General features: G+C 51.6%; 9 protein-coding genes across 9 annotated transcripts; 5 read left to right on the top strand and 4 right to left on the bottom strand.

Annotated features, from left to right (window-relative positions):
* The first annotated feature begins 127 nt into the window (after positions 1 to 127).
* On the top strand, positions 128 to 622 carry BDW74DRAFT_153061 (uncharacterized protein). The gene has a single exon (XM_073724463.1). The coding sequence runs from the start codon at positions 150 to 152 to the stop codon at positions 399 to 401; it is 252 nt and encodes an 83-aa protein (XP_073583854.1). The 5' UTR covers positions 128 to 149; the 3' UTR covers positions 402 to 622.
* A 2,537-nt stretch (positions 623 to 3,159) lies between these two features.
* BDW74DRAFT_19300 (EXPERA domain-containing protein) lies at positions 3,160 to 4,452 on the bottom strand. Its single transcript, XM_073732160.1, has 4 exons — positions 4,230 to 4,452; positions 3,830 to 4,024; positions 3,530 to 3,682; positions 3,160 to 3,466 (listed from the first exon to the last, which is right to left on the bottom strand). The coding sequence occupies exons 1-4, from the start codon at positions 4,303 to 4,305 to the stop codon at positions 3,396 to 3,398; spliced, it is 495 nt and encodes a 164-aa protein (XP_073583855.1). The 5' UTR covers positions 4,306 to 4,452; the 3' UTR covers positions 3,160 to 3,395.
* Positions 4,453 to 7,827: 3,375 nt separating this feature from the next.
* Positions 7,828 to 9,371, top strand: BDW74DRAFT_19334 (TauD/TfdA dioxygenase family protein). Its single transcript, XM_073732162.1, has 3 exons — positions 7,828 to 8,700; positions 8,776 to 9,110; positions 9,199 to 9,371. The coding sequence occupies exons 1-3, from the start codon at positions 8,018 to 8,020 to the stop codon at positions 9,309 to 9,311; spliced, it is 1,131 nt and encodes a 376-aa protein (XP_073583856.1). The 5' UTR covers positions 7,828 to 8,017; the 3' UTR covers positions 9,312 to 9,371.
* A 539-nt stretch (positions 9,372 to 9,910) lies between these two features.
* On the bottom strand, positions 9,911 to 14,908 carry BDW74DRAFT_19328 (putative non-repetitive nucleoporin). Its single transcript, XM_073732161.1, has 4 exons — positions 14,442 to 14,908; positions 11,839 to 14,387; positions 11,157 to 11,786; positions 9,911 to 11,065 (listed from the first exon to the last, which is right to left on the bottom strand). The coding sequence occupies exons 1-4, from the start codon at positions 14,725 to 14,727 to the stop codon at positions 10,451 to 10,453; spliced, it is 4,080 nt and encodes a 1,359-aa protein (XP_073583857.1). The 5' UTR covers positions 14,728 to 14,908; the 3' UTR covers positions 9,911 to 10,450.
* A 159-nt stretch (positions 14,909 to 15,067) lies between these two features.
* On the top strand, positions 15,068 to 16,037 carry BDW74DRAFT_19338 (uncharacterized protein). Its single transcript, XM_073732163.1, has 2 exons — positions 15,068 to 15,274; positions 15,350 to 16,037. The coding sequence occupies exons 1-2, from the start codon at positions 15,132 to 15,134 to the stop codon at positions 15,753 to 15,755; spliced, it is 549 nt and encodes a 182-aa protein (XP_073583858.1). The 5' UTR covers positions 15,068 to 15,131; the 3' UTR covers positions 15,756 to 16,037.
* BDW74DRAFT_19344 (protein rot1) lies at positions 15,778 to 16,976 on the bottom strand. Its single transcript, XM_073732164.1, has 4 exons — positions 16,758 to 16,976; positions 16,589 to 16,703; positions 16,355 to 16,533; positions 15,778 to 16,308 (listed from the first exon to the last, which is right to left on the bottom strand). Exons 1-4 carry the CDS (start codon positions 16,869 to 16,871, stop codon positions 16,012 to 16,014), a joined length of 705 nt encoding a protein of 234 aa, XP_073583859.1. The 5' UTR covers positions 16,872 to 16,976; the 3' UTR covers positions 15,778 to 16,011.
* Positions 16,977 to 17,176: 200 nt separating this feature from the next.
* Positions 17,177 to 18,011, top strand: BDW74DRAFT_178139 (5-formyltetrahydrofolate cyclo-ligase; the record flags this gene model as incomplete). Its single annotated transcript, XM_073729126.1, has 3 exons — positions 17,177 to 17,267; positions 17,318 to 17,830; positions 17,890 to 18,011. The coding sequence occupies 3 exons, from the start codon at positions 17,177 to 17,179 to the stop codon at positions 18,009 to 18,011; spliced, it is 726 nt and encodes a 241-aa protein (XP_073583860.1).
* A 28-nt stretch (positions 18,012 to 18,039) lies between these two features.
* On the bottom strand, positions 18,040 to 18,772 carry BDW74DRAFT_19358 (small nuclear ribonucleoprotein E). Its single transcript, XM_073732165.1, has 3 exons — positions 18,432 to 18,772; positions 18,290 to 18,380; positions 18,040 to 18,228 (listed from the first exon to the last, which is right to left on the bottom strand). Exons 1-3 carry the CDS (start codon positions 18,570 to 18,572, stop codon positions 18,176 to 18,178), a joined length of 285 nt encoding a protein of 94 aa, XP_073583861.1. The 5' UTR covers positions 18,573 to 18,772; the 3' UTR covers positions 18,040 to 18,175.
* A 51-nt stretch (positions 18,773 to 18,823) lies between these two features.
* Positions 18,824 to 22,938, top strand: BDW74DRAFT_153079 (nuclear import receptor MTR10). Its single transcript, XM_073724465.1, has 8 exons — positions 18,824 to 19,141; positions 19,231 to 19,323; positions 19,375 to 19,647; positions 19,742 to 19,832; positions 19,886 to 21,166; positions 21,215 to 21,640; positions 21,695 to 22,225; positions 22,280 to 22,938. Exons 1-8 carry the CDS (start codon positions 19,010 to 19,012, stop codon positions 22,366 to 22,368), a joined length of 2,916 nt encoding a protein of 971 aa, XP_073583862.1. The 5' UTR covers positions 18,824 to 19,009; the 3' UTR covers positions 22,369 to 22,938.
* The last annotated feature ends 3,557 nt before the right edge of the window (positions 22,939 to 26,495 follow it).

A 26,495-nucleotide genomic window follows, 5' to 3' on the forward strand; every position in this document is an offset into this window, starting at 1 on the left:
CCAACGGCTATGCCGGAACTCACCAACCGCAATTTGGAAAACAGATCCAAGGATCAAGAAAGGTAGGGCGATCATTCAGGAGTCAGTAACTCTCCGCTTTAATTTGTATCGATGTAGTTAGAAGGAGCTTTGTCCTCGCCTTGGTACCTATGATGTTCCTTCAAAAATCCCGAACCCATGTGCTGGTCCTCAAGTTGGCATATGCATGTGCGCATCAACGGTTAGCCCTGTCTGCACAACACCAGAACAGGCAACAACCTCGAATTAGTGTATCTCCGGGTTGTCGCACCCATCGAAACGTCTTTTCTTCCGCTTCTGGTTGGTGGTTGTCATTGCCCAGTCGACCAGTTTTCGACCATCAGCAAGGAGAATCCGGCATTTCAAGGATACTCCGGCGATGATTAATTAGAATTTCGGCTGCCTCGAGTCATGCCGAGTTCCGTGTTGATCTGCGTTGTTCCTCCAACATGTAGCTGCTACAAGGATATACATTCTTGCGCAAAGTAGTGGTGAAGAGCCCAATGAACCTGAATATATCGGGGCATCTGTTAGAGATCAACTTCTCAGCAATGAGACTCTCTCGAGCCAGCAAGTATGAAATAAACTCATGCCTCTCACAAAGACAACTTGAGATATGACTGGAAACGATCCGGGTGCTATAAAACCTCGACGTTGTATAATGACGCATGATGGCTGCCTGAGCGGTGACCTTTGGCCTTTGACCTTATCCTCCAGCTCCGCCCGCTGACCAGGTACCACCGCACCTTCCACTTCCACTTCCACTCTCACCACTCTGACCAACTCCTTGCGTTTCAGATACCCTGCGCGCTATACTTCTCTTCTCTTCTACTGTCACCCTTACGCTCAGCTCAGTTCAGTTCAACTCACCTCGCTCGTCTGTCTTTATCCTGCTCCTCCCCATCCTTCAACCTTCCCCACCCTTCCCCTCCGCGCGGCTTTGTGACCCATCAGCTCTCTTCGCGTCGTTGTATTATATCAGCCTCATCCAGCCTCCCCTCGTTTTCTCCTCCGTGCTCCCTCCTGAGCCGCTCGCTCCGACTCTTCTGTGTATTATAAGCCTCGCTCCCGGAACGATCGTTCTGCTTCTTACATTGCACCATCACCCCTCCATCTCCGGTTTCCCCGCACTACCGAGTTGAGCCACCATGTAAGTCGGCGAATTAAAGTCGCTACATATCAAGCTACAACTAACACACTCTCTCTATAGGCGCATTACCGTAAACGTGATTCGACCGGACCATGCCGACCTCGACCTCATCCCTTTGGTCGTCGGCCCGGACATGACAATCGAGCTCCTCAAAAGCATCGTTGAGAGCGAAACCTCCATCCCGCCCTCTTCGCAGCGCCTTGTATACAACCAGCAGTTACTCGGCGACGACTCCAAGACACTCGAGCAGGTTGGTATCGGCGAGGGGGACATGTTGGGCGTTCACGTCACGCTACGTGGTGGTGCGCCATCAGAACAGGGCCAGGCTCGCCCGACAGGAATCGGCGGTCCGAGTGCTCCTCAACATTCGCAGCAAACCCAACAGCGAAGGCAGCAGCCACCGGCCCACGATCCCGAGGTGATCCGACTACACATCCTAGGCGATCCCCGTGTGTACGACGCCGTGCGACAGCGCAACCCCCAGCTGGCAGAAGTCGCGCACGACCCGCACCGATTCCGCGAAGTCTTACTCCACCAGCAGCGGCTGGAGTCGCAGAAGGAGGCAGAAAAGGAAGCCCGTATTGCGATGCTGAACGCCGACCCCTTCAACCAGGAGAACCAGAGAGAGATCGAAGAAATCATCCGCCAGAATGCAGTCACAGAGAACCTTCATAATGCCATGGAGCATCACCCTGAATGTACGTTGACTCTGGGATGGATTGAGGAGCGGCGGTTGTCGTGGCCGCTCGCCGGCCGGGCCGCCGTGCATGAAGTTTGAGCACAGACCGCTAACTTGCGTCACAGCATTTGGCCGCGTGATGATGCTGTATATTCCTGTTGAAGTGAACGGTCACAAAGTTAACGCCTTCGTTGACTCGGGTGCTCAGGTCACCATCATGTCTCCCGACTGCGCGATAGCGTGCAATATCATGCGCCTAGTTGACACGCGATACGGGGGCATCGCAAAGGGTGTTGGCACAGCAAACATCCTCGGCCGCGTTCACTCCGCCCAGATCAAAATCGGCGAGATGTTCCTCCCTTGCTCATTTACTGTCATGGAGGGTAAACACATTGACCTCCTGCTGGGACTCGACATGCTCAGGCGACATCAGGCATGCATTGATCTTCGCCGCGGCGCGCTCGTCATCCAGGACCAGGCTGTCCCGTTCCTGGGCGAGGCAGATATTCCGAGACACATTCTTGAAGGGTTTGAGGACGAACCTGTGGTCAAGGGTGCCGATGGCGCTGAGGTCGGTGCGCGCACTGGCGCCGTCACTCACCAGGCGGGCGGTAGAACCCCTGCTCCTGGACCTACCGCACCCACCAACATTACCGCATCCTCGTCTCGCCCGACCTCCATGCAGAGACCATTACCGCGCTGGTCTGAGGCGTCGATTGCAAAGATCACGGAGCTCGGCTTCACACGTGAGGAAGCTACGCGTGCGCTGGAGGCAGCGAACGGAGATTTAGATGGGGCAATTGGGTTTTTGATATGAGCGATCGATCTATTCCACCTGCTAACGGCCGTAAAGACTTGGAGCTTGAGCAATGAAACAAGGAGATGCCATGACGTGTTCAGATAATGCGGTGCTTATCTCAGGAAATGTGATTCTTATCTCTGTGACTCAGTGATTCTATGCTGGTGACATCAAGGAAGTAGAGCTCCGAAGCTACCACTAGACGCCCGTAGTGTGGATCACGCATCGGCTCTTGCAGACTGCAATGACTAAACCTACTGTTCCACTCTTCGAGCATCCTGCTGCAAGATGAGCACCTTACATACCGCCGGAACTTGTTCTCCTACCCATTTGCTCAGTGTTGTTGTTTTGCAGCCAGGTGCCGTTTTCTACGATGTTTATGACAGTAACCAACAATTTACTATTTGTTTGCGGTGACCCATCCGTCAATAAAGGGTATTGTAGTTCAGACTTGACGGTGAATGGTGATAATTTGGTCCGAGAATGCTCCCTGATAGTTTAGCACAGCGAGGTGCTGAGTAGTTTCCATTCCATCACGGAAACTGAGCCTGTACGGGCATTGGGATTCCGGTAACTTGGTCCGAGCACGTATATGGTAGGGGTTTTTCTGTTCCTGATTTCGGTTCAGCAGTACGAGACACCTACAGAACCTATCACACGCGGCTCCTACACCGTACGATCTCGTTATTCCAAGTCCTCAAGAAAAGCTCAGGGCCTGCATGGAGAGGGGTAAGAGCGCATGAATAAAATCACTCTCGTTTCGATTTGTCCAGAAGGCTCGACCGAGTCCGCCCGAACATATCCAAGGCCATAAACGCGCCTAGGACAGAAATAGAGATTAGCTTAAGCTCCAAGGCCCCTGGAGAAGTGGGGTGGCGCGTACCAAGGGCAACGTAAGGGCCATAGAGCATGGTGAGACTCTGCTTCTCGGCCACGGTGCGATCTTCCCACGACCAAACCTCCATAAGACAAGTCCAGGAGGTGATGAACGACTGAAAGCCGAAAACGAGCAGGTGGATGGGGATCAAGGGGTCATCTGCAGTATAGAGTTAAGTTATCCTGCCACCGAGTTCAAGAGTCAAGACATCTGACGCGGAATCCCGAGGCTGAAACGGCGAGATGCAAATCTAGGGCTAGCTCTCAAGGTGTCCTGTGCAGGAGGGGCAAGGGTGAGTCGGCGTACCTCTCAACAGCGCGCCGAGAGCCCAGACGCTCAAGGGAACATGGTAGAGTATTTCCATCCACGTGTATGAGGTAAACCATGCTGGAACCGGGCCCTCAAAAAACTTATCCCGGTATGTAGCGATGTAGAAACCACGAAGTTGGCGGGAGACGGGGTTGTCAAGAAGACCGGGGAGGACGGGGACGGCGTCAACCACTATCGAAGAATGTCATACCACCCGGCGTTAGTGAATCCGTACCTAGACTATCCGGACATCGCTATGTCTGCAGTGGCTGCATCTCGAAGGATGGCCACAAGCTTGACAATTGGCCATATCATGCCGAGTTCGGCAGCTGGATGGTCTACTCCGTATGTTGCGAGGAGGCCGGGAAGCATGGCGGGGGCTGGTTGAACAACTCACAGAAGATGATAGGAATGTGGATTGCAAAGAACCCGAAATAGATTAAGTCGCGTTTACGACTCCAAAGGGAAGACATGGTTGTTTGCAGCGGGCTTTGGTCCGAAACAAAGTCAGAAACGATATGCAAGAGTTGGAGATGATAAGTGGAAAATCAGGTTCTCAAATTGGAGAGCTCAGAGACCATCAACGCGTTGAGGATGAAAGGAGAAGGCGCGTGGTCATGTGACTAGGTACGACTCGAGGAAAAAGCAAACACTCTGAAGTTGCAACTGCAAGCTTGAGACTAGATTCGAGAATGTCAAAGATCAGGCCGCTTAACAGATCCGCTCGAGATAAGGCATAGTCTGGGTCATGGCAATAATTGCTTTTTTTTTTCGCTCACGCGTCCGAGGTTCCTAAACATAGCTTATTTGGCATGCGTGGATCGTCTGAATGTACGCAATCTGCTCGCTGCGGTAAGTAGAGTTTAGCGTCTAGCCTAAACGCTGGAAGCCTTCACTTTGCTTTTTCGTTACTCTTTTGCCCCTGTACTATAAACTAACATTGCATTCCTTTCACAGCCTACTCTGACCACAGCGCTCGATCAAAATCTATGACCTAATAATGCCAACTTCTAGAGAGAGTGATCGCCCAAGACTTCGCAAGTTCGCATCAAGTTGGGATCTATCATCAAAGAACGTCTCACCGCAACTCTGAGCGCTTCACCTCATATGCCGAATCCCAGTTCGTTCCGGCTTGTGATCATGGCCCGTTGGAGCCCAGCAGGACCACAATGCAGAAGGTACTCAAGACAATCAACTCTCGACTGGGCCTGTTCGAAAGTACGTGCTGATCTTGCATACTATACCGGCAATTGGCCTGACTCAGTGATACCGTCAATTTACTGCAAGGATCAGTAGACTGGGTACTTTCAGCAGTCCCAGGGCGAAGGGTGTGCTCCAGCGTATTCTCGAAATCAACCTAACGGGCGGACTACTGCGTGGGCTGCATATAGGGTACAGCTAGTCTCTCCGATCCAACAGTTTCGTTGGAATATTTGAAGTTGGCAAGTCGCCGGGCCACCAACTAACTAGCAATTCGCCTTCGAGACTACTCTGTAGGACTAGACCCGCTTTTGGATCGTTGGGGCAAGCCACGGGAACCTTACGCTTAGTGCCAGAGCTATACGCATTTTGTCCAATGACGCGCTTGTTCTCGAACATAGCATCGAATCCATGTGGACCCTACCCAGGACCCAAAAGGTACGGACTACGGAGCATCTTTGAAGGTCGTTTTTCCTGGAACCCAATGCGGGCTCCGGAGTAGACACACGAAGCCATCTACGAATAACCATGTCCCAGCGTTGCCACCTCCTGCTTGTCTGGCATCACGCCCTCAGTCCTAGTCCCTTCAACCAGGGTCTTAATCCTTTGAGGTTTCCACTGCAGCAGCTCGATCAACCAGTTTCCCGTCCCGGTTCGAGGAGCAGCCGAGATCGTCTTTGACTGCCAGTTAGAGTCCACGATGGGACTGTCCGATGTAGTACAAATTGATATCATCAACCGACGGGGCTTTAGGCAATATGCTAGATTCATGGCTGATTTCATTCTGCAACCTCAATTGAGATGTCATCTGCACTTGACTTGTGAAACCATATGCTCGCCATCTGACATTGGCATGCAGGTCAGACTCGCCTCTTTGCAGTAGCAGAATGCTTTGACCAAAACAAACCTTCCGGTTTTCTCTTCTCGTTCATGAGAACGGTATAGGGAGAAGATCCTATGCAGCTTCGCCGCTCTTATGGGACCGATTTCGATGTATACTTTTCTGACTCCCCACCGCCAGGAATCATCTCCCGGGTGGGGACCCCAGGGGCCAAGATAAACCGCGGACATTGCACTGAAAGCCCGATATGAGATTGAGTCGCAAAGGTTGCATACTCACAGGATGCGTGGCTTGAAACAGACGCATCAACTTCCTCCAAACCTCGTTCAATGAACCAAAACGAATGGTATACAGTATGCAAGCCTACCATTACTCCGTACAGCGTTGTTGATAGCACGCCCATCCGAGGGACCACTGGTAGTGGCCGGCTTAAGGAACCCGTGTGCAACCCTAGATTTCGTCTCGTCGTGACGCAAGGCTGGCCTATCAGAGCACGAAAGTCCTCGTTTCATTGGAGCATCTTTTGGGTTTGGGAACAGCTAGATAATGACGGTCTTTCCTGGGGTACCCTTCTTTCGCAACTTCGGTGAAAATATTGAGGTAGTTGAATAAGAAGGGGCGATCTCGGACGTCACCCAATCTATAATGAAGTATCAGAACGGCCAGATACGATGTTGATGGACCTCCCCACTATGGTACTAACGTGGCACGGAATGGTTCCGGAATACCAGCTATATTCGTCTTATCAATCAGGAAAAAGGAAATATTCTCAGTCCACCAACCGAAGCCCCGGAAAATTCGATGCAGTGCCCCAGCGGCATTGAACCAGTCATGTAATACAAAGAGATGTTGTAGTGATTGTGCTACAGATGTAGAACATACCCTACTGCCGATTGAGGCCACTATGGCACAAAGCAGGAGCACGCCTTGCTCGGGATTTTACCATCATCCCTCAAGCCCTGCAAGGACTAATGCAAGATAGCAAAGCTACCGCAAGCTAGGTACAGCTGCTTCCTCAAATCTCGGGCAGCTAGCTGCTGCAAAGGGCATGTTCGACGATCCAGAACCTGCCCGCTCTGGTGCAAGAAACAGGCTCGAAAGCTCATGATATTGGGCCATCATGCGTGACTGTTAGCTCTCTGGTCCCACTTATTCATCCTTCTGCGGATTCTCGGGTTCTTATCGGTCGCTCAAATTGCATCAGGGTTGAGCGGTGAAACTGTTCCCGGCACTGATAGAATGAACGCTGGAGAGCCAGTCCCCCGGAACAGGCCGGGAGCAGGGAGTGGACGGTGCTTGGTCGTGCATCGTCAATTTAAGATCCAATCAACCCGATGATCGCATCCATGAGGTATCTAGTTTGGGACAACTGTTCGTTCGTGGATTGCAGAAGCTATGTGCCGACGATGAGCCGTCGAAGCGCTTTCCTTTGACCGCCTCTCTCCTGGCTTCTTGTGACAATGGCGGACTCAACTCCGTATGGTGCTTTCAGCTCCTTTTATCCAGCTTCCTCCATTTGTCTTTCCGTCCTATTCGATTTTGGCAGATTTTCGACTTCTTTCGAGTCTCTTTCTTCCCCTTGAGTGGCCCATTGACCTGCCGCAGCCCCTCACCCGCCCCTCCTTTACGACTCTCATCCCAGAGTGCTGTATGTTGTCCGGCCACCGATGGCACCCCTGCTCGCCATGTATCGCGGAAAACAGCACATCTGCACACCCCCATCGCAAGCTGACCGGCCCGGAGATGAAGGAGACAGTAGTCTAAGCGAAACTACCCGGTGGATACAGTGATGGTGCTGCAACTATTATCAGACCATCATCCACTTAGGCATGGTTCCTCCTTGAGAAGGAGCTGCTTTAATCGCGACGACGATGACGAGTTTGTGTCGCAATAATTAATATTTATTGATGCTCCTCCTCCATTTTCTCGGAAATCATCAGCTTTATTTTATTCTCTCCGACTCTCAAAGTTGGCCAGGGCCTTTTAATTCCCTGACCATTCCCTATCCCGTTGCGTATCAGTTTATACTTCTCGTATCACCCAAGGAAGTAACCTCTCCATTGCACCTTCTCTTTCTCGCCCCTTTCGCATAGTGGGAGCGCAAAAGGTCTTCAACACCCCCTACAACGGCATAAGTCATCGCGATGCCTTCCTCCGCCCCTGTTCTGAGGCCTAAGAAGGCGCAGCCGGTCACTGCTCCTAAAGAGCAGGAACCAATTAGCTACGACATCAACATCCCATACGTGGATGTCACAAATGAGAACCACCTGCGGACGAGATACCCAGAATATCTTCCGACATGGGACAAGCTATGGTTCGATCCTCTTCCCTATTTCGATTACGAGGATCCTGCGCTGCGAGTCAAGGACAAATCCAAGCCCAGCCTGTTGACTCCGAACGTTAAGGTTACGGACATCCAACCCCGAATTGGCAGCATTCTCGAAGGTGTGCAACTGAGCCAACTTTCCGCCGCCGCTAAGGATGAACTTGCACTTCTTGTCTCGGAGCGCAAGGTTGTCGCTTTCCCCAATCAAGACCTGATTGATGCCGGCCCCGCCGCACAAGCGGCATTCATGAGCCACTTTGGCAAGCCAAACTATCAGCCCGTATCCGGCACTGTGCGCGGTTACCCAGGTTTCCATATCATTCACCGCGATGGAAATCGCGAGGAAATCTCTCGCTTTTTGGAACAGCGCACGACCACCACTCTCTGGCATCAGGATGTAAGTTATGAGATCCAGCCGCCCGGTTATGTTATGTTGGGTCTTCTAGAAGGCCCTGAGGTTGGAGGCGATACTGTTTTTGCCGCGACCGATCTGGCCTATAAGTGAGTTCATCTATAGAGTTTTGGACAGATTTTGGACAAAAGTACCGTACATGCAGAGCTAACGTTGATGAACAGGCGTTTATCCGCCACCCTCTGCTCATGGCTCGACACTCTAAGCGCAGTTCACTCGTCGACGAAGATGATCAACCACGCCCGTCTTACTGGTAGCTTGGTGCGTAAAGATGCCGTTGATACCGTCCACCCACTGGTGCGCATTCATCCTGTGACTGGAGAAAAGTGCCTCTGGTTCAACGGCGAATTCATCACCAAGATCCCGGGCCTCAAAGAGCCAGAGCAGCGTTGGCTGCTCGATTTCCTCATGCAGCATATAGTCTCCGGGCACGACTTTCAAGCTCGAGTACGATGGCAACCCAAGACCATTGTCATTTTCGACAACAGAAGCACCATTCGTAAGTAATTTCAATGTACCCTTCTGCCGTGCATTAGCTTCAAACACGGTGGAACTGACAAACTAACTAAATCCTTCAACCCCTCAAGATTCAGCCATTGTCGACTATATCGACGATGATTACGGTGCCAAACTCCGCCATATCTTCCGCCTGTGTGCGCTGGGCGAAAAGCCGATCCCCGTTTACGACCAATTCGAATGAGCAATTCCAGCAGCATGGTTCTTCTCTAATTTCGCACCGCTGCCAATTCTTTATCTTCCCGGTTTTTCACTCCCGGGAAAATAATACTTCGACGTCAACCCATCATCCCTCGATATTAATTAGCCTACGCCCACTCTCGCGCGCCCTCGGTCAAATTGCTTAGCTCGCTCGCATGCATGCCGCTGGTCCCGCATGTGCCATTTGCCGTTTCTTTGTTCCCACTCCTTATCTCGTTTTCGCCTTTCGCTGATACCTCGGTCCGGTTTCTGATAGACGGTTTTGATGCTCTCTAATTTATTTGTCATTTGTTGCATGTTATCGTTCCTGGGCGGCTTCAACTTTTGTTTGCTCTTTCCCTTGGTTCTAGACATGGCTTTTGCAGCTTCGCTTCGCTTTCTCTTCCCCCTTTAGCCTGCTTCTTTATTTCGGTTTCTCTCCACTACGGCCGAACTCTCGATGTTTGTGATGCCCGTACCCATGCCTATACCAATGCCAACCCCATAGACCGCTTTGTTTTTTGATTATTCTTTGTTTGCTGGGACTTGGTTTTTTCCGTCCAGTCGTCTGCTAAAACTGCTTCGCCTGGATTGTTCGGGGCTTTTTGCCGGTACTATGTAGTAACGGTTCTAATGATCAATATAGAGATGATATTATGAGCATTGCGTTTCTTTCCATCGTTTCTGTTTGCTTTACCCTTGCGCTCGTCTCTTATCATTGTCGGTATAGACTATTAGATTCTGGCTGCATCGCCGAGGCCTCTGTGATGAATTCTAGCGAACAGAATGACTGAACCTGCTTGAAAATGCCTGCGCTGCGAAAACACCGAACGCAGATTGTGTAGAAGAACCAAATCACCTGTATACGATTTCAACCAAAGGAACAACAACACCCATAGAGTTTAGAAAACGATTTATACGGCGACATAGAATTGCATATGCACTGTGCGACAATGATTACATGACCCGCTTTTCCAGCCAAAACAGCAAAAGACCACAACAAGAAATGCTAAGAAGAGGACAAGAAAATCGGATGAGAGAAGAAAAACAAATGTGACCTTTAAATACGTAACCTAGCTACTCTATAACCTAGCCTAACCTACCCTTATTAAATCAAATGATGTGTCCCAAGGCAACGCACCCTCATCGCAAAATATTCTGGATGCGCGCGCGCAGCTCATGCGCCACGGCCATCTGCTCCGCGCTAATCCCGCCCTGCATGAGCAGGGTAAGCATCTCGTCGACGCGCTCGGCAATAACGTCACTGCCGAAGACCACACCGCCCACGCGCACGGTATCATGAAACCAATGCTCGATGGTGTACAGGAGGTCGCGCGCAATGACCTTGCGGTTGCCGCCGTGGAAGGGAGCCTCGTCGGTGTAGTACATTGATTCGAGGACGGTGTAGATTGTTTCGTGGGCGACGCCGAGGTCGAAGAAGGTGTCTATGACCCAGGTGGGCGGGCCGACGTTGCGCTGGTGCTCAAGGGCGTAGCGCTCGAGCATGGGGAGGAGGATGGGGATTGGGAAGACGGCGTCGGACATGCGCAGGCGCGCGCCTAGGGAGCGGAGCTTGTCGACTACGGCTTCGTAGGGGAGGGGCCCGGCGGAGCCGAGGGCGACGGTGTCGTCGTGGATGGTCTGCAGGAGGTTCTGCCATGTGGCGCGGACGTCGGCGGGGTTGCGGTAGTCGGCTATGTAGAAGATTTGCAGGCAGATGTCATAGTAGCTGGCGGGGTCGGCGTATTGGTTGAAGATCTGGTTAGGGTTGTTAGTCATGGGATCGGGCGTGGGATGTTCTGGGGATTTGGGTTTGGCGGCGTGGGGGTAGATGCATAGGGCTACATACTGTAGAGACGTCCATGATCGGGCCGTCGACTTCCTCCACAGACTTGGCTCTCGCCTCAGGCTCTATCCGTGTGTCGTCCTTTAGGTGCTGTAAAAGGTCATCTTGGACGTTTGCGAGGTCGATGAGGTTGGAGACTTGTTGCAGTAGACGCTGTCGGGCTTGTCGGCCCACGTCTTGTGTAAAGGTTGATGCGTTGGCCCGTGCTTGACCTAGGTACTCGATTCTCCGACTGAGAGGGAGGATGAAAGAACTTTGAGCGAGATCTAATTGGACCTTCGCGGCCTCGAAGAAGCGCTCGGATTGGGTGTAATACCGCCATAAAAGGTCCGCGCGCGAAATGTCATCTGTCGACTTTCGCTTGAGGTACTCAACGACGAAGTTGGACTCAGATCGCAGCAACCGATCGTTCCACCCCTGCTCCAGGTACCAATCATATAAGCATGTAAGGAATACTTGATCTTCCGATGCGGCGATCATGGAGTAAGCCTCATTCTTGCGTTTGGCGATCGGCGTTAGCTGTCCGTCAACAACGCCAGGATCTTGGGCAGCGAGGTTGTCGACTGCCAGGACAACCTTGAATACGAGGTCGTAGCATTGCTTTCGGAATAGATAATATTCTTTTCGGGGATCCTAAGCAGTAGCCTGTTAGCAATAGATACGACAAGGTAAAGAGTAATCTTACCGGTGTTGGTTGGCCGTCCATCATCCATGCCTGCCCCATATTTGCCTTGTCTGATCGGCCAGCGACAATCAAAGCAAGTTGAATAGCACCACCAAAGAATTGGTTAGAAATGTAGCTTTCTACTGCGGGCACCAGATAGTCCATGGGCAGGTTCTCCGATACTTTCTGGAAGAGCTGTAGACTCTCATTCAGCAGGTTACGGCCCAGCTCTGAGTTGTAACCGGCTTCGGTAGCACGCTTGAGAAGTTCCTGCGCCTTGAAGATTACAACGTCTTCGGCGCTGCAGAAGCTGCCACATCGCCGGCGGAGGGCATCCGCTACTGTCTCGACGTTGGCTCCCTTTGCGATATTTCTGTTAACTATTCCCTTCACTAGCTCCTTTGCGATATCGTGACCCTTGGTGGTGCTGAAAAGTTCCTCATATGTTAATTTAAGGAAGTTTTGCTTGGACTCCTCGGGTAGTAATGCAACAATCTCTTCGACCTTCTCATCGAACAAAACTGTCACGAAGGAGATGCCTTCGATGGTGCGGGATACCAGCTGCACAAGCGAGTGAAGAGCACGATGCTCTGCCTGGAGCTCAAGTTCTTCCTGCTTTGTGGACACTCGGGCGAGCGCTTCAGGGCCACTTAATCCTTCAATGAAGCTCTTGTTGGTTTTGAAAAACTCCTGTAAAGCAGACAGATCGTGCTGAATGGTCTGCAATTTGGCTGTTGGGAGGGAAGATGAGATGGTTTGCGTAGCGCCAGGCGCGCCGCTAGTTGTCGCAATTTCCTTCTTCCATACCGACCGTAGTAGTCGTGTTATATAGAGCGCGATACCCGTATGTCGGGGTGACGGGACGACTGTGTCAATGGCAGGAGTTGAATTATCAGCGACAGCGTTATCGTTCAGCGTTGGTCGGCCGCCGTAGTCAACAAAAACTTTACGGGCGAACTCAAGCACGTCGGGATCGTTGATCTTCGATAACCGAGAGTCTGTAGAAACCTCCACGCCCTGTCCACAAGCAACCGCGAGGGCAGTCGCAAGGGTCTCGCTGCGTCCGTAAGTGCGAATGAAGTTTTTGATTTCGCCCTCAAGACCTTCTTCACCCCCACTGCCTCCGTTACGCACCAGAGCAGCAAAAATGTCAACGAGGCGCCGCCTTCGAAACACGTGGATGCCAGTGTTCGTCAGGATCGCGATCTCCGCGGATGGGTTCTCAAATTGAACGGCAAGTTCGTTACCAAAGCCACTAGGGGTGGTCGAAGCTGGCGTTGCCGGTGAGCTTATCCCTAGGTCCTCCATTCTGCTGCCCAACGAGAGCCATATACCTGTTTCCGCCGCTTTGCCTGCGAGAACGTTCTCCTGAGACCGAGCAACGCGCCCTGAGTCCGGAGCTGCAATAAATAGCGTATCCGTTTTCTGTGTGCTGTCCTGGCACGTAAAACAGAAGAAGTAACCCGGAGGGTAACGTGTGGAGGTGGTGGTGGGAGAGAGGGTGTGAATTGGAACCCTGGTCGCTGCCAGTGAGGGTTGGTAACGGTCCGGCCTTTGGTACAGAGGGGCAGGGTTGTCAAAAGGAGGCGTTTTGACATAATGGGCCTGCATGCTCGTTGGAGCATTGGTGTCGTTCGGTGCAGGAGACCAGCTGTACGAACCTGTAGCGCTCAGGTAGATACGGTAACCGGTGGCGGTGGTAGCCATCAAATGGTATCTTGACGCTTCAGCGGCCGAGATGGGGCTGATTGACACAATCTTCACTTTCGTGTTCAATGCTTCGTTCGAGGCAATGATGTGACCAATATTGGCGTAGATATCGAGCGCGGGTTTCGTGATCGCGAGAACAACTGACCCGTCTGGTTTCAAGTGGAATACTCTGATGGTAGAAGCCGAAGACAATGTGTAAAGCAGCCGTCGGGAGTCGTCCATCTCCATTTGCACAACTTGCTCCGAGGCCCTTTGCGTGAAGCTCAGAGACGGCGCTAATTGCGAAATGCGAGAGCTTGTGTGGTTTATTTTAGCACACCGACCCTGGAACCACTTCTCTTCTTGTTGATAGGTAAGCTCATATACGTCATTATCGGAAGACCCTGCGAAGAAGATACGGCCGGTCGCGTCCGACGATGTGATGATGTGAATGTCCAATCCGCGGATAGAAGTAGACATTCCCGTTTGGTACAGCGTCACCTGCTTGCCTCCGCCGGAAGTCGGTTCACACTTCATTCCCAGCAGAATGATCTCTGCGGTTGTAGATATTACGAGCAAGTGGGTAATGCTAGGAAGGAACACTCCCTCGCGGGGCTTGACCAATTTGACTGTGTTGATGCTGTTCGGTTGGTCTTCGAATCCCACCAATTGCGGATTCGTGTGCGTATAATCCCAAAGGTACAATGCGTTGTCGATGGCAACCCACGCGTGGTTCAGCTCCGCCAACAGTCCCATGCTGGTAGAGACTTGTGCTAGGTTATACTGGTCGAAGATCTGGTCGGGGATGTTGTACATCTTGACTTTCTGGAAAGGCGCCCATGTTGGTGAGACAGGGATGTCATAATCGGATGAGAAGCCCTCTGTAGTCGACTCATCAGTTGATTTGTAAAAACAATCCAGCCGCGTCTACTTACGAGACAAATAGCTATCGAGGTCAGGGTACCGCGCCTCCTGTGTGAGAGTGTCATTGACCGTCCGCGCCGCACGCTCTTCCGTGTTCAGATTTTGAGGTGCTGGTTTAATTGACGGAGGAAACCTAGGCAGTACAGGCGGGCCAGCCGGGCTTGATGTTTGCGCTGTCTGTTGGGCCAATGAAGTGGTTTGCGGCGGGTTCAGCGCATTACCGGGCGCCGGCGTCTGGAGAAAAGCGCCAGGTAGAGGCCTTTGAGGCGTTGCGGGCGGAAGTTGAGGGTACGACATGGTGCAGCTTCAAAGCCGTCCAAGTGATCGCGCTCCCCGGCGTCGAAGAGATCCGTTCAGCGCAAGGGCCGGGGAAGTGAAGCTGTCGCGAGAGGAGGAAGGCCAGGGATGGAAGGCAAGGATAGAGGGGATATAGGCATAAATTAACAAAAGAAGATGGCCCCCAGCTGGTGTGTTGTCGTTGAGGTCGAGACCGCCAGCTCTGGAGAAACAATGATGAAGCGCTTTCATAATAAGAGCGAAGAACAAAATTGCGCACGGGCCCGATTGAGCTTCTCTCCGCCTTTCGCTGGACCTCCGCTGCTCGCCGATTCTGCCTCACAAACACAATTAAAACAAGTTTCTATTCAATTGAATTAGATTTCAATTGCGCTGTTTCTCTTACTGTCGACCTACATACCACAATGCTCAGGGTTCTGCGACAAACTACCCGCCTGGGTCTCTACCAAGCGCGATGGAACTCAACAGCGAGCCCGTCTCTACCGCCATTGCTGGCTACTTTGAAGACAGACCTCAAGACTGCTATGCGCGCAAAAGATACTGATCGGTATGGCTCTATTATTACCATTTTGATGCGACCAGTTGGTTTACAAAGCTGATGCTAACAAACATCCGCCGCCAGGTTGAACGTCATTCGAGCTCTGATCTCCGAAACCAACAACTCCCTAAAGACTTCCTCCCCGATCCAGACAGACCTGCAGCTTCTGGCCCTGATCCGAAAGCGCGCTGCCGCCTCCAAAGAATCGGCTCAGCAATTCGTGGAGGCCAACCGACCCGATCTCAAGGAAAAGGAGGACAAGGCCCAGGCGATTCTTGAGGAATACGGGAACCAAGTGCAGACAATGGGTGTTGACGAGATCAAGCAAATTGTGACCGAGCAGGTTTCAAAGATGAAGGCGGCTGGCGCAAAGGTCGAGATCGGTATTGTCCTCAAGTCTCTCTTTGCGCCTCAGGGTCCTCTGGACGGCAAGCCTGCGGAACGATCTGAGGTTGCGAAGATCACGAAGGAGGTTGTTTCCTCTGCTTGATTGACAGCTTCGCGCGGTCAAAAACCACTGTATATTAACCTTGTACCATTACATTATCTACGGAAATCTGTCATTACGATCTGAACCAATTCGCTCCTGCGGCAGCACCAGGCTCCGCTATCCACGACTGACAATGCGATCCAGTCAGGCCTTGGTATGGTATTGGATTTCTGTATAGAAGATGGAGCTCCTCTATTTTATGATGGGCCAAACATCGTCATGTTGAAACCAACCCTCTTGATTCATTGCGTTGAGCTCAGGAGAGGAACAACGCAACGCCGCCCATGGCGCTCATGACCGCACCCATCCACAGCCAACGGTCAGGATCCACAAGACTATCTTTGCTAACGAGTGTCCTCAGGTCGAAAGGCCTGGTCGGTTCAACGTGAATGTGACGCTTTGCTTTTTTAGACTTTATCGACTCCAAGGGTTCGGCGGGCAAAATCTCGGGTGGTTGATAGGCAAGGTACATTGGAATCATAGGCGACCCATCGAACGAATACAAGTCAAGACGCATACTATCATAGTATGGGTCAATCCCGACAGTGAAAGACTGGCATTTGTTAGCGCGACCTTTCGCGATGACGGGGTAGACGTACGTTATACTCTTCTGTCTGGTTGTATCTGGTGTATAACCCTTTCGAAGACGAACACGGATCTGATATCAGCTGGCGGCCGTCCATCGGAAACGGCTTCAGGTGGAGAGAGCCATCACTGCCAACGGTGTATGTACCGTGCTGCCACTGCATGATACCCTTGGGGCATGACGGATTTTGGGCTGCATTGAGACTATCGTTAAAACGCGGCCATTGGGATTGGTTCAATATACTAACGATTTGAAACAGCTCGGTAGAAAGCTTCCTCGAAGTAACCGTCTGCTGTAAAAGAGAAGGAGACTCCTGTAAGCTTCGGTTCGATGAGTTCGTCCTTGACTGCGTCGTAGAATCCCTGCAGCGGCCATTAGCACCCATACCTGAGATCAGAAAATAGCCCAGAACATACAGGCCCTGTAAAGACCTGGCGAGATTTGGTGGTCCAGGTCCCTACTAGATCGGCGGCATTGCGGGCACTAGCAAGGCTCGCCAAAAGGCTGGCAACGAAGTATATCGCAAGCATTGCTACGTGAAGTTGTGCAGAGATGAGCGGACAAGGTGAGGCTAAGGTTAACGAAGCTGAGAGAAGAATCTCTCATCTCGATCAAGGGCGTAATGCATAGTGCCTGGCCCCTTCAAGGGAGCTTGACTGGCCTGCCGATCCAGCCATCCAACCAAAACAATGATGAATGCTGCCAAGCCTCCACTGTGATGGAGCTCTTAGCTTCGGCGATGAGTCGACATCATACTCTACCAAGAGCCAGGTTAACCCTGACTCAATCTACACATATCGAACCCCAAACCTGACAAAAGGCCGAGGTATTGATTATGGCGGGAGTGCAGACAGCAAAGAAGGAGCTTCGCAAAAGAATGCGGGATGTTCTCCAGAGAATTCCCGCTGACTCTATCGTTACTCAGTGTCTGGCCCGCCATTCTTCTATGAGCGCATCATATACTGACACTCCCCAGCTCGAACCGTTGCGAACAGGCTGTTCTCTCTGCCAGAGTATCAGAAGGCCAAGAGAATAGGCGTGTACCTGTCAATGCCGGCGGGTGAGCTATCGACAACGGCGATAGTGGAAGACGCTTTGAAGAACAATAAGCAAGTCTTTGTGCCCTACATCCATAGCATCGAGACCACGACGACGCAGCGAAAGACGTCCGTCATGGATATGCTCGCGTTGGAGTCGATGGAGGAGTTCATGTCTTTAGAGCCTGACAAATGGGGCATCCCGTCGCTCACGAGAGCACAGGCACTGAGCAAGAAGAACTGCTTTGGCGGAACTGGTCTGGAACAGGCACTAGCTAAGGATACTACGGCTGGGTCGTCTGGACTAGACCTGATCGTGATGCCTGGAATGGCTTTTGATCCCGGTTTCAGAAGATTGGGTCATGGAAAAGGATACTATGATAGCTTCCTGACGAGATATTTGAGATGGGAAGCTGAAATTGGATCGAGCACGCGAAGCATGCCCTTACTCGGTGAGCCGCAGCCTTATATCGGATGTAGGAGAGCAATGAATTTCCTGACTATATCACAGTCGCCGCCTCTCTAAAGGAGCAAACGCTTTCCCCACCCGAAGAAGTACCCGTTACCAACCATGACTGGCTTGTAGATGTCGTGATAGTGGGTGATGGACGGTGTCTCGTGCGCCAACAGTAATTGAACCCCCAAAACAGTTCCGTCCGCAAATTTGTCTATTCCATCCGTTTCCTCAAGCGGCACAGCGTAGACAGCTGTTATTAGGATGTTCGTAGAGCGGGAAAAGCGAGAGCTTTGTATAATTTTAATGACGAATTAGATAGAAAATGGGGTGCGATTCGCGATCACTGGACAGCTTGGATGAGAGAAACATTGTCGCCCTTGAGCAGTATTTGACCTAGATTCGAGGCACATATCAGCATCGATCAAGAACGCAGTAATATAGAACAGGTCCATACCTAGTGGCCGCCTCTTTTCTTCCTCGCTTTTTGTGGCCAGCTTAACCTCCACCGCGTCGTCAACAACCAGGTTCATGAATTCGTCAAACCCCTAGCCATACAGTAAGCGATTGTCGTCTCGTGCGCATTTAGACGTTCTTACTCTGATCTTTCCCTCAATTCGGAATGCGAGCTGCTCGTATAACCAAATAGAGACTGTTGAACGTTGCTGGAGGAGTTTGAAGATAAAGTGAATCGGCGCAAGCAGTGTCTTGCGGGCGGCACCGCCTCCTCTGCCAGTCATGACGACGATTGAATTTGCGAAAAACTAAAAAGTTGAAATATCAGAATAGTCTTCAAATAACAGACTGCTGTCAAAAATCAAGGTGGGGTTGAATGCGCGTGTGGTGGTAGATGGCAGGTAAAAAGATGGTCTGAAGCTCGTCCGCGGGTTCTCCAGGCAGTTCGGCGCCATTGATTGTTGCGGTGCGGCTCACCAACTTTTCCTTGGGAGCGGATCATCAGTCACCATCCCACTTCCACCTATTAACCACTGTTTGACTTCCAGTCAGCGCACCTCCGCGGTCTTTCGCAATTCGAATAACTGGCTTCTTCTTTTATTCTGTTCTTTTAATGATTCATGACTGAGATCCGCTGGTGTTGAGCCGCCCGGCCTAGTTGACCCCTCTTTCCCACTCCCACGGAGTACACCCACATCAAAACACCTACACATCGCCGACCATGGCCAGCAAAGCAGACGCCGCCGGACAGGCCTTTGGCCCCGTCCTAGCAGCGGTCGCTACGATGCAAGGCAACGTCCCGCGCTCAGAGAAAGCTCACGCTCATGAGTTCCTCGAGAAATTTCAGAAATCCGTTCGTTCGCCCCTAACCCCTCACCGGTCTCCACGGCAGACTACCGCGTGTCTACGAAGGGATACTGATGGGTTGGCTCTATTACTTAGGTCGAGGCATGGACGATCACCCATGAGATGTTACAGTCAACAGATGTCCCGGTAGAGGCCAAGCTGTTCGCCGCGACGACGTTGAAGGGAAAGGTGAAGCTGTAGCGGAACCCGCGAAACCATACGGTATACTAATTGTATCAGATTATGTTCGATCTCGATCAATTGCCTGCGGAGTCAGTGGTTGCTTTGCGGGACTCAGTCCTTAACCTCCTGGTAGCTTTCGGTTCGGGACCCCGACCGATCCAAACACAGCTTTGCGTTTGTCTTGCCAGCCTTGCGATTCAGATGGTCGAATGGAAGGACGTCTTGATTACTGTTGGCTCTTCACTCGGAAGCAGCGCCGGCGACTGCGTGCTGGAGTTTCTCAGGATCCTCCCGGAAGAAGTGACGGAGGGGCGCAAAATCAATCTATCTGTATGTTCGGCAAACTCAGCATTCCATGATTCACCATCGAACGGCGACGACTTTCTGCGCGACCATAGTTCAGGATCTAATACATTCGCCTTAGGAAGATGAACTCACACTGAGGACCAAAGAATTGCTGGAGGACAATGCTGATCAAGTCATGCATCTCCTGATTCAATACGCTCAATCATCCCGTCCGTCTCGCTCTTGGTTTGATACGCACATCATACTAACAGCTTGCATTTAGCCGCCGCATCTACAAACCCCCGCCTTCTCGATTGTATAACGTCTTGGATGCGCGAGATCCCCGCCGCGAAGATCGTGGAGTCACCTTTGATGGATGTCATTGTTAAAGCACTGGATGACGACGCATCGTTTGACGCCGCTGTCGACAGCATGTGCACCCTGTACCGAGACACCCGCGAAGTGGATGATTCCCTACCTCTCATCCAGGCCTTGTTCCCACGCGTTATGTCACTTCGCCCTAAGATCGCCGAGTTCGCCGAAGCGGAAGATACGGAAGCGTTCCGGGGCATTACGAGGTTATTTGCCGAAGCAGGTGAAGCATGGGTGGTCCTGATGGCACGTATGCCTGCGCAGTTCCGCGAGCTTGTGGAAGCAGTGTTGGAGTGCTGTGCGCGGGATTGGGAGCGCGATGTCGTTTCCATCACGTTCGTCTTCTGGTACGAGCTGAAGCAATACGTTACTCTGGAACGATATGCCGAGTCGCGGGTCGTCTACAGCGAGATTTTCTCAAAATTGGTTGATATCATGATCAAACATCTCGAGTACCCGCGACCCGAAGACGGAGAATCGGATTTATTCGGAGGCGACCGAGAGCAGGAAGAGAAGTTTCGACAGTTCCGGCACTCAATGGGAGATGTCCTCAAGGACTGCTGTGTTGTTATAGGCGTTGCGGAGTGTCTGTCGAAAGCGTACCAGGTCATTCAACATTGGATTTCTCAGTACGCCTCGCAGTCGACGGACGAGCACGTTCCGAATTGGCAAGAACTCGAGGCACCGCTTTTCAGTTTGAGAGCCATGGGCCGCATGGTTGATCCGGAAGAAAGCGCGGTCCTGCCGCAGGTTATTCCTCTAATAGTTCAGATCCCGAACCAAGAGAAGGTTCGGTTCCAGGCTATCATGGCGCTTGCACGCTACACCGAATGGACAGCGCAGCACCCAGAAACCCTTGAGGCACAGCTCAACTACGTCATTTCTGGCTTCCAGCACAGTTCTGTGGAGGTCGTCCAAGCTTCTGCCTTGGCCTTCAAGTTCTTGGGAACAGACTGCCAGAAACTCCTTGGAGGACACATCGCACAGTTGCACTCATTCTACGAGTCTGTCATTGACAAATTGAAGCCTAGCAGTCAGGAGGAAGTGACGGAGGGTGTGGCAGCTGTTGTGGCCGTGCAGCCGCTAGAGAAGATCTACGAGACGATGAAGATGTTCTGCGATCCCATCATGGCGCGCATCATGAACCTTGCGAACAATGCCAAGGATGAACAGGGCCAGCGCGCTGTTGCTGGTAAGTGCCCTTACAGGTGTGCAGGGGCTTTGTGCTAACGTGCAACAGATCACTTGCAGTTGATCACCATATTCATCCTAGTAGTCAACCCGTACGTGGCCTCAGACCAAGACAATCCGGCGGTCAAGTACTGCGGCGAGGTTTTGCCCATTACGACCACGCTTGTCATGAATTTCACAAACTCAACGCCTATTCTGGAGCGTGTATGTCGCTGCTGGAGAAACATGATCATCAGCTACAGAACTGCCATGAGCCCGCTGCTGCCTACGCTCGCCCAGAGTCTGGCTAGTGGATTCGAGGTTTCTCGTGAAGGATGTTTCCTGTGGGCCACCGACGCCGTGGTGCGAGAGTTCTCCGAGGGAGCAGAGTACGTTGACCCCGCAACGAGTCGAGCGGTATTCCAGTTCTACGAACAGCAGGCGACAGCTTTCCTACGCACTCTGAACGACCTACCGCCAGAGAACCTCCCCGATGGTATGTCCTATTCTGTAGTCATGGTTTGCCTTGCAACTTCTAACATCCAGGCAGTGATTGAGGATTTCTTCCGTCTCTCTTCTGATGCCGTCCGATTCTATCCTAAAGAGTGCATCAGCTCGTCACTTGCTGTGCCGATCTTTTCCGCGGCACTAAGCTCCCTTACCTTGCAGCAGATTGACCCGCTTATGGCGACGCTGCATTACTACCATGACCTCTTCAGTTTTGCGTTTGACAAGCCAGCCGTGTCTAGTTTCACAGCATCGGATGGAAAGACGTACACCAACCCACCTGAAGTCCAGGAAGCTGTAAAACAGCTGATCGCATCCCAAGGACCAGTCCTAGTCCAGCGTATCCTCACCGGCATGATGTTCACATTCCCCGGAGAATGCTTCCCTGACGCCTCGAGTCTCATGATGTCCATGTTCGAATTGATGCCTCCAGAGGCAGGTAGCTGGGTGCAGTCAACTCTGCAGATGCTGCCCGCCGGGACGATGAAGGCGGGTGAAGCGGAACGGTTGCTCAAGGGAATTTCTGACAAGGTTCAGTCGGGAGAAACACGAAAGATCCGCGCTCTCCTCCAAGGTAAGCAAGCGTCAGGATTTGTTCGTCTTGTACCATTGGCTAACGGCACGCTAGACTTTACCAATTCCTACCGCCGTCGAAACGTAGCCCCGAGAGAAGGTCTAGGGCGGCTGGAAGCCACCCGGTTCCGGTTTAGCGGGTAGATTTCTTCTTTTTCTGTGACTTTACATTTTCTTCGATCTATTTTCATTTTATTTGGGAAGGGAGGAAGGGAGGAAGAGGGAATGGAACAGAACAGAACAGAACGAGACTAAGCAGCATCCCACCATCCATCCACCATACATACATAGGGCGAAAAACAAGCCATCCAAACCCCGTCACACAAAACAACCCAACTCCGCCTTGAGTTGCCTCGCCACGTGCTGAGTCTCAACGTTCAGCTCCTGTGGCGGCAACCACCATCCTCGGATATTGTCTACCCATCTACCATCCATCTACTATACCTAGCCTAAATCGCGCACGTGGGCCTGGCGTCATGAGATTCTGTCAGAGAAAAAACGAGCAGGGATGCCTTGAAATGACCTCAGCCCTCAGAAACAAATATGACTACCACCTCACCAATCATGTGTTTTTCTTGCCCTACTGCGCTCGTTTCAGCGCAGCCACCCACGCATGCTGATGGAATAGGTCTAGGAACGCCACTTCCATCCAGCCATAACCATGTCGCTTAGCTGCCGTAGAGTCTTTAGTATTTACAGTAGTGCAGAAAATTCGACCGGCTTGTCAGGAATCTTGATCTCGACCGCGCCCCGCGTTCTAGTCCATTGGTCTTTACTAACGCCCTTCTTTCCCCTCTGCCTATTCGATTCCAGGTGCCCGGGCCCGGTACTTGCGGGATCCTGCGCGGCCTAGGGCGCGGCTCCTAGAGTCGTAGCGCTACAAGAAATATACTTAGGTGTATGTTGCATACGCCATACGGAGTACAGAGTAGGTAGAGTCGGAATTCGGCATCTAGCTTCGGAGCTGCACAGCCTACGACTGCGCACCCCTAACCTAGCCCAAACCTTCATTCATGCTTTCCCACGTGCGAGAACGTTACACTCGTGTTCTGAGTCCTGGGGCTAATGTAGGTACCCCCCTTGCTCTAAGATTGAGGAAAGTTAGTTATTTTTGCCTCTCGGGCGCTGGGTACAGTAGGCTCGTCAATGGCGTCTAGGTATCCCGTACAGGTAAAGAGGGAAAACAGGCCGAGCGGCAAAAGGAAAGGAAAGTACACCGTGTTGCAGGTGAGGCGTTGACGCCCCGCAAAAGGAAATGCATTCCATTCACGTGCTGGAATATTCTAGGCTTCTTCTTTGGAGGCTAACGGGGCGGGAGGTTGACCGTTGAGGAGGATCGAGGGGGTACAGTATGGCGTTGTTTGCTTTTGGTGCTCTGGTTTTTTGGAGCTTGTCATACTGGATAGTTTGTTACCTATGGTACAGAGTACGCGTATTGAATATGTGCACGCTACTGTGAGCCTGTATACTCCGCGGAGAATACTTACCTTCTGTTTATGGGCATGTAAATGTACTCCGTATTTGGCTGTGTGGGCTCCCGGACTCATCGGGACAAAATATATATTGCTGCTGATTGGATGCAGACGCGTTCGTACACGAGATATCTCACACAATGAGACTGGATTTGAGCTGGGGCTAGTTGCCTAACCTATGCTCGTGCTCTTGAACGTTGATTTGTTCTCGTTGATGGCGATCTTCCTGGTCTGGGAGTAGGGCAAAGAGTTTTGGGCGTCTATAGCGGGGAGGCATGATAATAGCCACCGTTGTATAGCGCATACGGAGCATGGAGCACAAGAAAACAAAACCTCAACTAATAGCCTCAGTCACAATAACTCTATCCTTTGTTGATTGAGGGCGAGACCTACGTAATCCTGCATTGCATTGCCCTATTTCTCCCAAAGCCATCGGTGTGCAGTAGTGCCAGATGAGGATCTAGATCAACTGGTCTAAGCCTGCGCAATACCTCATAGGCTGCCGGCCTGCGACATTGCTTTTTCTCCCTTTGCCGTCTCAATCGAGTCAGTTAAGTTCCTGTTAACTAATAGATTCACAGCGGTTTCGTGCCCGACACCGGAAAATGAAATGAGGTAGCATGCTTTCTCTTCCCAATACACGAGATTCGCGCTGCATGCTGCATGATGCTGGAGTATCCTGGTTCCACCCCCGGCCGCACGTTGTCGCATCGGCTTGAGCCGTCATTTCCTGATATGACGGGGGTTTGCGAGCTGGGGAGAGATTACTCCGTACTGCCCCGCGGACTCCGCTTGAATCTGGAGTCATCGATCTCTTCCAGCCGAGGGCGAGGGGTTCAGAGCACATGCCTATGGTTCGTTCGTGTTGGCGACGGGTCAGGGCGATCGCACGCGCTTGGCACGGCTTTCCAGAATAATTGGATTTGAGGTCCCGTGGTGACACTGAGGATCTTCAGCTCCATCCCGAAAATAGAATTTGCGATTCCAAGATAATGGGAACTGGTCGTACAGAGTCGAGCTCTGTCAATGGTGATGATGATCGGAGGGTTCCGTTCTCCGAGGAACTCTCCGTATGGCACACCGTAATCGAGGCTGAGCCGGTTTCGGTCCCGGTTTCATCAGAAATGAATTTGCGTCTGGTATAATCCTGATCCCTGCTTATCGGGTGCGATGGCGCATCTGCCTCCGCGGTGTCGGGTCACAAAACTGGGGAACTACTGTAGCGGAGAGCGCCAATCCCCGGGCTAGGGGCGTCAGCATCAGTGGCTTGTACCGTACCAAGGGGGTTTCGAAATTCATTATTTTTGCTTTTATCTCTCGGGATGAATATCGTTCCTACTATTCGGCGCATGTAACTTTGCTGGGGCTCGCAACTGGTAAACCGTAGCCAATTAGGATTCTAGCCTGTGCGTGTGCGTGGAACAAAACAAAGCGTGCGCAAAGCAGGTGATGTGTGTGTGTACGTACCTGGAGCAACAACCCAATGTGAGCACCTTATCGAAAATTCTAATTGGCATCATGCGTTGATAGGTAGAAATCACGGAATCAGCAAGAGTTGGTAAGGCTTTACAGCATGTCATCGAAAAAAGGGTAACCAAGCGTTGGTTCATTCCCCAGGCCCGATGGAGGAAGAGTATAACAAGAGGCGTTTTCGAGACAGATGAAAGCGCCCAATAAAATCACCAAGTAAGAGATGGACAGAGTGGGAGAAATCAGAGGTAGTGGTCACCATGAGTGAAGGAAGCCTGAGAGCACTCTAGGTATGCCTCCCATGTTCGGGTCCAGCATTCAGAGGAGATTTGTTGCAGCGGGACAGTTGGCAGTTGAAAGAAGGCAAAGCGCTTCTGATGGCAACAGTTAGCCGCTTATGCTGTCGCCAAATCCCCATTAAGGTGAATGGAGGCCTGGAATAGCTACAGTTCAGAGGCGATACCTAATATGAGGTGCGCTGCAAGGAAGTCAAGAGTAATGGTTTTGAGAATACTTTTAGAGGATCTTTCAGTAGCATGAGATTCCAAAGCTAGCGAAATAGAAAGTGCTAGGAAACAGGCCTGTATACTGGTTGTTCCTTCCCCGGGTGACAAGCTGGATATATCAGCTCCACGGGCTCCAGCTCCTGCTCGGTTCATGGCTTGCTTTCTGAAAGCCCATGGGCGTCGTCCCATAAACGTCAGATGAAGAGATTGAGAGAAAAAGAGAGGGTTGGGTGGTTTCGGGAGCATCATCGACAAAGAAAATAGCCACTTGCATCTGCTGCTGGGTACTCCAATCTCAGCTACCAGCAACAAAGAAAAGCCATTGCCGCGCTCTGTCCTAAAAGAAACGGATTCAGCTAGTGGGTTTACTGTCCCTCATGGTTAGGTTCGTGTGATTTCCCACGGCTGTCTTGCCTTTGCTCTTCCACTCCACCTGTATCCTCACCTTTCTTGATCATGGAAACGCTCCTCGAATGAGATTTCAGCGGCAGCTGGGCCTCGGGTAGTTTTTTTTCCTTGAGTGAACCAATTGACTCGTTAGATTATGGTACCATGCTAACATACTGCTCTTTGTTCACATAGACTCGCGGTAGAGCGACCAAGAGACAGAAAGTCGACGACGAAGCCTCGAAAGCTCTTTCCGCTGTGCTGAACACGAAAGTCGAGGAGAGCATGCATAATGACGCCAGTATCCTCAGTTGGCGCTGGGTAAAGGAAGATGACAATGCCCCTCTAAAGGATCAAATTGATTGGCTAAAAGAGCGCAATCATGATCTTGAGGTCTACCTGCGCAACTCAATTAGGACATCAGACTTCCTGCACC

Source organism: Aspergillus multicolor, assembly GCF_047715735.1.
Source record: "Aspergillus multicolor strain CBS 133.54 unplaced genomic scaffold BDW74scaffold_12, whole genome shotgun sequence".
In the NCBI taxonomy this organism is placed as follows: domain Eukaryota; kingdom Fungi; phylum Ascomycota; class Eurotiomycetes; order Eurotiales; family Aspergillaceae; genus Aspergillus; species Aspergillus multicolor.

What these genes read in the sequence shown, in the direction of transcription:
- BDW74DRAFT_153061 (XM_073724463.1), top strand. Translation starts at nt 150, where the DNA reads ATGATGTTCCTTCAAAAATCCCGAACCCATGTGCTGGTCCTCAAGTTG.
- BDW74DRAFT_19300 (XM_073732160.1), bottom strand. Translation starts at nt 4,305, where the DNA reads ATGTCTTCCCTTTGGAGTCGTAAACGCGACTTAATCTATTTCGGGTTC. An exon ending in TCTCGGCGCGCTGTTGAGAG is followed by an intron (nt 3,683 to 3,829) that starts GTACGCCGACTC and finishes TCTATACTGCAG; the next exon opens with ATGACCCCTTGATCCCCATC. An exon ending in TGGCCCTTACGTTGCCCTTG is followed by an intron (nt 3,467 to 3,529) that starts GTACGCGCCACC and finishes TTTCTGTCCTAG; the next exon opens with GCGCGTTTATGGCCTTGGAT.
- BDW74DRAFT_19334 (XM_073732162.1), top strand. Translation starts at nt 8,018, where the DNA reads ATGCCTTCCTCCGCCCCTGTTCTGAGGCCTAAGAAGGCGCAGCCGGTC. An exon ending in GCGACCGATCTGGCCTATAA is followed by an intron (nt 8,701 to 8,775) that starts GTGAGTTCATCT and finishes GTTGATGAACAG; the next exon opens with GCGTTTATCCGCCACCCTCT. An exon ending in CGACAACAGAAGCACCATTC is followed by an intron (nt 9,111 to 9,198) that starts GTAAGTAATTTC and finishes CAACCCCTCAAG; the next exon opens with ATTCAGCCATTGTCGACTAT.
- BDW74DRAFT_19328 (XM_073732161.1), bottom strand. Translation starts at nt 14,727, where the DNA reads ATGTCGTACCCTCAACTTCCGCCCGCAACGCCTCAAAGGCCTCTACCT. An exon ending in CCTCGATAGCTATTTGTCTC is followed by an intron (nt 14,388 to 14,441) that starts GTAAGTAGACGC and finishes AGTCGACTACAG; the next exon opens with AGGGCTTCTCATCCGATTAT. An exon ending in CGATCATGGACGTCTCTACA is followed by an intron (nt 11,066 to 11,156) that starts GTATGTAGCCCT and finishes AACCCTAACCAG; the next exon opens with ATCTTCAACCAATACGCCGA.
- BDW74DRAFT_19338 (XM_073732163.1), top strand. Translation starts at nt 15,132, where the DNA reads ATGCTCAGGGTTCTGCGACAAACTACCCGCCTGGGTCTCTACCAAGCG. An exon ending in CGCGCAAAAGATACTGATCG is followed by an intron (nt 15,275 to 15,349) that starts GTATGGCTCTAT and finishes ATCCGCCGCCAG; the next exon opens with GTTGAACGTCATTCGAGCTC.
- BDW74DRAFT_19344 (XM_073732164.1), bottom strand. Translation starts at nt 16,871, where the DNA reads ATGCTTGCGATATACTTCGTTGCCAGCCTTTTGGCGAGCCTTGCTAGT. An exon ending in GCCAGGTCTTTACAGGGCCT is followed by an intron (nt 16,704 to 16,757) that starts GTATGTTCTGGG and finishes TGGCCGCTGCAG; the next exon opens with GGATTCTACGACGCAGTCAA. An exon ending in ACCAGACAGAAGAGTATAAC is followed by an intron (nt 16,309 to 16,354) that starts GTACGTCTACCC and finishes AACAAATGCCAG; the next exon opens with TCTTTCACTGTCGGGATTGA.
- BDW74DRAFT_19358 (XM_073732165.1), bottom strand. Translation starts at nt 18,572, where the DNA reads ATGACTGGCAGAGGAGGCGGTGCCGCCCGCAAGACACTGCTTGCGCCG. An exon ending in GAATTGAGGGAAAGATCAGA is followed by an intron (nt 18,381 to 18,431) that starts GTAAGAACGTCT and finishes CTGTATGGCTAG; the next exon opens with GGGTTTGACGAATTCATGAA. An exon ending in AGAAAAGAGGCGGCCACTAG is followed by an intron (nt 18,229 to 18,289) that starts GTATGGACCTGT and finishes CCTCGAATCTAG; the next exon opens with GTCAAATACTGCTCAAGGGC.
- BDW74DRAFT_153079 (XM_073724465.1), top strand. Translation starts at nt 19,010, where the DNA reads ATGGCCAGCAAAGCAGACGCCGCCGGACAGGCCTTTGGCCCCGTCCTA. An exon ending in TCGAGAAATTTCAGAAATCC is followed by an intron (nt 19,142 to 19,230) that starts GTTCGTTCGCCC and finishes TCTATTACTTAG; the next exon opens with GTCGAGGCATGGACGATCAC. An exon ending in TCAATACGCTCAATCATCCC is followed by an intron (nt 19,833 to 19,885) that starts GTCCGTCTCGCT and finishes GCTTGCATTTAG; the next exon opens with CCGCCGCATCTACAAACCCC.